Consider the following 7,500-nt stretch of genomic DNA (forward strand, 5'->3'; position numbering starts at 1 on the left):
TAGAGAAATGTTGAATATCTTTGATAGGGATGGTGCAATTATCGATGCTGATTCCCTAAGCATGCGTGCTGTTATTCCATCAGGTCCACAAGCTTTATTGGTATTTAAACCCAACAGCAACTTCTCAACATCTGCTTCGGTACAGCTAAAACAACTTGCTTTTCATTCACCGCACTGACAGTATCCTCGTTCTCCCATTGAACAACAATAAAAACCATCTTAACTCATTGTAAAAGCCACAAAAATCGATCCACGGTATTCAAGTAAGGGCGCCAAAAGCGAATGAGAAAGGCTTCTTTGTTTCGAACACGAGGTCATTGGCTCAAACGGTAGATGCTTCATATATGCAACATTAAAAGAGAATCCGCTGGATTATTGCAGAAACAAGCAAGAACAGTCACACGAAGATCGCATAACTTCGCCGATTCAGATTATATTCCATGGATCCAAATTCAGTCGGACATATTGACGACAACAGACATTATGAAAAGCTCACTCATGAAATGGAACCCGCTTTAAATGTTTGATTTGTCATCGAACGTTGTCGAGGAAACATCGACACTTACGTTCTGTCCACTGGGTTGTCACTGCGTAATATTATAGCGGTGTCTGCATCTGAAGTATGCAGATTTCGAAGCACTGAACCAATCAAATCTGCGGTTTCAAAGCTGCTGTTAATGCGTTCGAACCCAGAGGCAAAGGTAGAAGGTAAATATTATTGGGACTAATGGAACAGTGTATAATTTGGGAATGCATTTAACAAGAGTCCTGAAGGTGTATTTCCTCCACAGGCTCTCTATTTTAGCCCAATTATTTGAAGGTGTTTAATGTGTTGAATAATCAAATTTGGTGAAAATACAAAAGTGTTGACATGGAACTAAATTTTCTTCCCATGATTTTCATATCGGTCTCTTCATTTAAATATTTTAATTGGTTAGAGAGTAAGGACCATTAATTATTTTTGTTGTTGTTTAAGAACTTAATGTGACATTCCAGTGTGTATATAATAAACTTGTCTAAGTTAGAAGTACAGAATGTGAATGAAGTCATGGTAAATTTCTTATTGAAGTCCATCCACCCTTTGTACCTCTTTGCCTTGGAATTTTCAATAATTCCCAATATTTCCCAGTGGTCTATTATTGACCATTCTCAAAACGTCTTTAAAAATCCCCTTGTTGTCTACTTCTGTCTTGGAATTGTTGGGAATTCCTAGGAATTTCCAGTAATTCCCAGCAGTATAGTTATCCAATCTCAGAAATTCTCAAAAATTCCCAGATTGTGAAGTCTTCCTAATTTGCTTGAATTGGAATTGTTGGGAATTCCTAGGAATTCCCAGTAATTCCCAGCAGTATAGTTATCCAATCTCAGAAATTCTCAAAAATTCCCAGATTGTGAAGTCTTCCTAATTTGCATGACTTGGAATTGTTGGGAATTCCTAGGAATTCCTAGGATTTCCTAGGAATTCCAAGTCTTTTGGGAATTCATTTCTGATCATGCTATATAGAAACTACAATAAGTTTCAAATGCTATTTGTACTGCCACTATATGTTTCCTGAGTGTACCCGGCCAGACTAATAAATGTATAACAGAAAGTTGAGACTACAGTGTAGCTTGTCTGATCATTAACCCCTGATCACACTACATAGTTATGTATGTCAACTTAATTGGTCTCATCAGAATTTAACAGTTTTGATTACCTAATGGTATGTAGTGGTCTCAAGGTTGTAGTTTAACATCCTTTGTGACGGAATGACTGATATAAGTCAAATAACCAAAATCACTTATTTAAGAAAGAAATAGTTATTGACTATATTTATCAATAACTCACACAATGATCAAGTTCATTGATGAGTTACAGTAATAAGCAGTACTCAACCTCAGGAATTTTCAGAAAATAAGGATCAAGTGCAATTCAAAGAAGCTGACCAGGTGACATGCATTACTGACTGTACACACACGTCCTGCACTTTTCAAGATATTGCCTATTTTAGAGAATACATACCCAAACACCTTGCCATATTTCTTGTACCATTCCTGGTGAAGTTTTGGAGCACTGTTTGGCTGATTTGATAAGGAACAATAATCATTGCAGTGTTATATGTAAGTCTAATAAACTAAGGAAAATGTTTTTTAATCAGAGAATCTCCCAGCTGGCATATTTACAAAGGTATCAACAACAGTTAAAACAGTTGTTAAAAATTTTTTGATGTACTAGCATACATTTTGACTTGATTTCTTTTCTGCCATATTAGAGACACCAATGTACACTGTTAGGGCCTGTTAACAAGCAGGTAGGCGGGCTTACAAGCAAAATTTCACAGGTAGGGTAACCCTACAACCCAGGACAACTTAATGCATGGTTACATTCAAAGGGTCTGGAAACAATTAGAAAGTTAACCCGGGTAGGCCGGTTACCCTACCTGGAGTGTTTACCAGGGAAAAAGTTAACCTGCCAGCCAGGGTAACCCACCTACCTGGGTAACCCTAGCTGCCTTGTAAACATGACGAAGAAAAAAAGAGAAAATGTGTGAGTGCTAGGGTAACCCGCATTCGAGGGTAACTCACTTCCACGGGTAACCCTCAGTCTACTTGTAAACAGGCTCTTAGTGATAAAAAATTCATGGAAACAAGTAGGACTGCTGCTAAGGCAATATGCTACTGGTTCTGCGTAAAAGGACACCAATCTCTCTCAGTTATTGTTTTGCATGGATTGCAATATTATTTTAAACAGTTTTACTATGAAAGCTTAAATAGGGTTGCAAAAGGTGCCATGAGTATCTCTGTAGCCTTGACGTCCCTGGAGGTCATCACAGGAAACACGTCTGTGTTACAGTGAGTCGCATGATCAAGACACGGGGTATTTTTTTTGTGTCGTACTGGAGCAACTTTCAATGCAGGTTGATGTTGTTGTCAATACAATACAAATCTTGGAATGTGTCCTTTTTTTCAGGATGTTTATTAATGAATAGAAAGTGCTGGAAGCAACAAGACTTAAACAACAGACATGTTTAATATGGATGAAACCATTAAAGAGTGTCGTTGGCTATATTGCACAATAAACTGATCAAATAAAGAATAACTTACATCAAATAGGGTCCTTGCCGTATTTCCAAAAAATGGCAGCGGCGGTGGCCCAGAGATGCCAAGTTTCTTGAACACAGATAACTGTGCAACACAATACCTTGGACAGAAAGAGCGAGTAAGCTAGTTAAGTACATGAATCTATCAAATAATTATTGCACTAAAATCCAATAAAAATAATATAATTTTTGTCAAAAGATTAAACATTTTAGGTATTAATTTAAAATGTCTACGCCGCTTTTGAGCAGAGGTGCCGTGCGTGACCACCTCTCTCCACCCCGTCAACGGTAATAAACACAAATGGCGACTTAAATTATAAGTACAATATATGTCCATCTGAGCTCATCCCTTTATGATAACAACAATAATAAAACGTCCGATCAGTGAGGATTTTACACTATACCGGTATAGAAGAAGAACCAGAAATCCGACCAAAAGTGTGACCCAGTGATCGTTCGCAAACTGAGCTATTGTCCGCAGATAATCAGCCATCGTTACTTTAAAACGAAAGATACGTAGAGCTTCTTGGGCCGGAGCAGGTTAAATCAGAGAACTCTATCCTCTCTTCTAGCAGAACTGTTCTCTTCCAGAACTCTTCTCTTTTTGGTTCTTTCCTGCAAAAGGCAAGAATTGTACAGTTACAATCTACTTATGCTCGGGCTTATGCTGAATTAGTAATGTTAGTACAAGCACAAGAGACGGAACAAAACAGATTAAAATCTATCAGCTAAAGGTTTTTACCTGAAGGAATTTAACGCACTGAATTCTTTGGTATCAGACAGCAAAACTTTTCCTCGATGATTGTCTATGCGTTTTAAGCTTTGCATGGGAGCTAAGCTTGCATTTATGTAAGTACGCGGCGCATAATATTTGTTTCATGAAATTGTAACATTCTAAATTTAGCCACAGATGTAATGCCAAAGAGCAGTGTCACGTCAATCGAGATCAGTTGCTTTTGCTTCGTGAATTGTGCCCTGGAGGTTTCGATGCTATTTTATTCTCATCAATAGTAATACTATTTGTGCATTTTAGTGGACAAAAAAAGCGTTTTTCTCTCTCCCAGAAGCACTTCATCTAACACTGAGTTGCATCAGTCAAGTGCATCGTACAGTTGTTATACTCACAGGAAGTGCGTAACGGGTCCACATCAAACAAAGCTTTTACCATAGATGGGCAAATTGTGAAGAGATCTTTTGAGCAACTTTATTTGTAAGCATGAACTTGGATTTTCAAGGAGTTTGATGTAACATGTTCAATTTTCAACATCATCATTTCATCATGTCATCATTTCTATTTAAGCAATAGTAAATTAAAGAAGTACCTGTAAATACGATTATAGGCTTACAGGCTTTATATAGCGGAGGCCATCTCTAGTTTTACTTTTAGCTTTAATTGTGTGCGCGACATGGCAAATTCAGCAGTATGAAGCTTAAGGACACTTTCTTGCATGCAGTCTGCTCTTACATTTAACCAGTTAGACGTTATAGTTTCTTTAATTTGGCTCTTAGTTATCTCGCGACCCCTTAAATTACGACAGTGTTCGTCTTAAAACGCTTTTTCATTTTAAATCATGTTGAACGACCCGAGTTATGTAATCTGCTCTGTAGTTATCTTGATCCTGTTACTCGGCTGCTCTAGTAAATCCGTTGTTGAGGAAGAATTCGATGAACGATTGTATCATGTAACAAACTTAGGAATACCAAGTATCCTTCTTTGCCCAAATTGGGCGTAAAAGCTGTGTAGTTTCGATATTTTCGTGTATAGCTGCCCACAAGTTATGACAGTTTCATCATGGTCACTTCAGACGTACTGGACTTGTGTTTGGACAAACCACAAGTTTGAAAACAAGCAAGCCGCCATTAGGAGTCAATATTTGCTGATTAATGCACAGATTTTAGGGGACAAGAGACGAAATAGCCTTCCGAGAAAAAAACGTCGGGGAGTTAGTGGAAATAAACTGAACATGGAATTCCCCTTGTTGTAAGCGAGGCTCAGACATACAAAGGTCTACGTGAATGACACACTTTCCTTGAAAAGTTCAGCAAAACTGCAGCTCATGGCTGATGTGGACCTTAAAAAGTTAAAATAGGTTAAAATTATCTTCTTCGTCTCAGCAACTTTTCAAATTAAATTAAATTAAAATGACCTACCACCTATAATATTTGCAAAAGACAAAATTTAAAAGAAAGACTGACGTGTTGCGGTTACGGCACCGAATATAACAACTTTGACGTAATTGATATACCTTTTTAACAATATTGCCTTAAAAGGGAAAATGAAACAATATGTTAAACGCAAATAAATATTTAACAGCGCAAAATGAAACTCGGTAAATGGACAACAGTAATGCCTGAGTTTTTGACAACAACGATTGCCCTATGATATCAGTTTTAAGGTATATATTTACAATTTTCCGCATGATTTCCATGATCCCTTTTTGGATTTTATCAAAAAAAAAACCAACGACTTCACTGATCCACAGAATCCGATCCGTGTAATGATAAATCAAAGTTGAGAAATTAGGAAATGGAAATGATCCTTTAAATAAATGCTCTTTAAACGAAGGGATCATAACCGTAATGTTTTGACATCTGCACCTAACGGCCTGTAGCAAAAATGTTTACGCTCTTATTCACCCGTGTTTGCGGTCTTCGTTTAGATTCAATTGAGATGATATATGAGGCAATCGAGATAGTGCTTTAACACAATTTCTGAACACTTCGCAGATCGTTAAAAGTACTCCGCGGCGCGTCGTTTTTTCAAATGTCTTTTAGGTATTTGAAAATTCTATACAAAACCATCGGCGTACGGGCACCTTCGGACTTGGGGGGGGGGGGACGGTGACTTTCTTGCCCGAAAAAATTACGCAATGCCCGAAAGTGTGGAGGTTGAAATCGGGATGCAAACGCAGACGTTCACCATTTTTCCATCTAATGAAACTGCTATCATTGAAAAAATAGCTCAATTGAAAGTTTGCATACTTAATTCTATCAACAGTCTCAATGTTATCTAAAACGTATTAAAAGAAAAAGTTCTTCCTTCCATGGCGTTGTCCGAAAATGTCAATCATCTTGTCCATACTGTTGACAATGACTTGATTTCCAAAGGCACGCTCAATACAGATGATTATTGAGTCTATGCTGCCCCATGGTGTTACGAAGGTAAATCAGTCCGCTGAACGAACGTTCCGCTGAGCATGATGTTGCGGGAATGACGGCCAAAATGGACGCCACCTTCGAGAACTCTGGTGTAATTGCATAAAGGCTGCTTTCATGCAATTACGTCAATGACTTCTGCCGCTGTCTTTATTGATTTTTTGACATGTGTTTTCTTGAATCGACTTAAAAGGCGTTGGTCTGCCTAAAGTAGCCCCTTGTCGAAATTATAGTAACCAGCAACTACAATGAGCGACAAAAGTAGTTGAAACACTTTTAGGAAAAGACGCTTTTCGATACCTAAGCATTTGTTCTATTTTATTTGCATCTGGCGTTAATTCTCTGATACCCCCGGCCCCCAATTCAATGTTTTGTAGGTGCTGTGGTCTGCCAGTCGGAAGAAATAGAAAAATCAACATTGTTTTGGGGGATGGGGGGAAATGTGTCCAAGACACTCGAAAATCGAATTTTACTGCCAAGTATCGCAACACTTTTGTCGCTCATTGTAGGTCAAAGCTATCATTAGCGGGGAAATTACTTGATTGAGTGACGTCACCTAACGCACAAAGAACATCTTGGTCATTTCCGCTGAACCGATTCTCAATTTTGGCCAGGACCTGGTCCAGAGAGGTGAAAACGGTGTTGACTCTATGGTAATACTCTTGTTTCGATGGCGGACCAGCAGGGAAGGCGTTTTGGTTTTACCCGACTAACGCCTGTAAACTCGTTGAGGGTTGTCGTCGTGGCACACGAGCATTGCGGAATCAAAAATCTGATTCAGCAATAATTATGAAGACAATGTCTGCCAAATGCAGTAACACTAACATAGGAATGAAAAATATTCAGTTCCGGGAGTCTCTACCAGATATCACATATCATTTCGTTTAGGGACAATAAAGGCTGAAAAAGCGGTCAATACCCGGTAGTTACCAGCTGGGTGACATCAACTCGTATTATGTGATACTTTAATACTGAGATTTACGGATAGAATCGATCGAATAGAATAAGCAAATTACTTAATGGCATTTGTGTAGTATTTACCTTTCGCCTTGTTGACCCTTGACGGCCGCTTGACCTTTAGTCACCTTCTAAGTTTTTCACTTTTTCTTGAACCTTTAAAGTCCACGGAGTTCACAAAGAATCGAACGAACTTCAATGAGGAAACCTTAAACCTGACCTTCATGTGAACTCGTAAAAACGTTTTCCCGCTCTCCGCGAAATTGGCGCGAAAATTAGGCGCGAACTCCAGCAGATGTTAGCAAAA

At 38.5% G+C, this 7,500-nt stretch overlaps 1 protein-coding gene and 1 long non-coding RNA gene across 4 annotated transcripts in view; one reads left to right on the forward strand and one right to left on the reverse strand.

The window, feature by feature from the left end:
• The window catches only part of LOC138060030 (cytochrome P450 3A24-like), a 21,649-nt gene extending 17,232 nt beyond the window's left edge, over window positions 1-4,417 (reverse strand). The window contains exons 1-4 of one of the 2 annotated variants that reach the window (XM_068905710.1): window positions 3,823-4,417; window positions 3,485-3,695; window positions 3,085-3,181; window positions 2,003-2,061 (exon numbers count right to left, since the gene is read on the reverse strand). In XM_068905710.1, coding sequence (XP_068761811.1) covers window positions 2,003-2,061; window positions 3,085-3,181; window positions 3,485-3,573 — 245 coding nt within the window. In that variant the 5' untranslated portion in view covers window positions 3,574-3,695; window positions 3,823-4,417. Of the gene's footprint in view, window positions 1-2,002; window positions 2,062-3,084; window positions 3,182-3,484; window positions 3,696-3,822 lie in introns of those variants that run through there. The other variant, XM_068905712.1, reaches the window with a different exon arrangement.
• The window catches only part of LOC138060033 (uncharacterized), a 20,648-nt gene that overhangs the window by 4,149 nt on the left and 8,999 nt on the right, over window positions 1-7,500 (forward strand). Inside the window, exon 1 of one of the 2 annotated variants that reach the window (XR_011134283.1) lies at window positions 1-708. This exon is cut by the window's left edge and continues 445 nt beyond it. The exons of the other annotated variant lie outside the window; for it this stretch is intronic. This is a non-coding gene — a long non-coding RNA (uncharacterized lncRNA). The remainder of the gene's footprint in view (window positions 709-7,500) is intronic. 2 annotated transcript variants of the gene reach the window in all.

This window comes from Montipora capricornis, chromosome 8 (genome assembly GCF_036669925.1).
Source record: "Montipora capricornis isolate CH-2021 chromosome 8, ASM3666992v2, whole genome shotgun sequence".
In the NCBI taxonomy this organism is placed as follows: Eukaryota; Metazoa; Cnidaria; class Anthozoa; order Scleractinia; family Acroporidae; genus Montipora; species Montipora capricornis.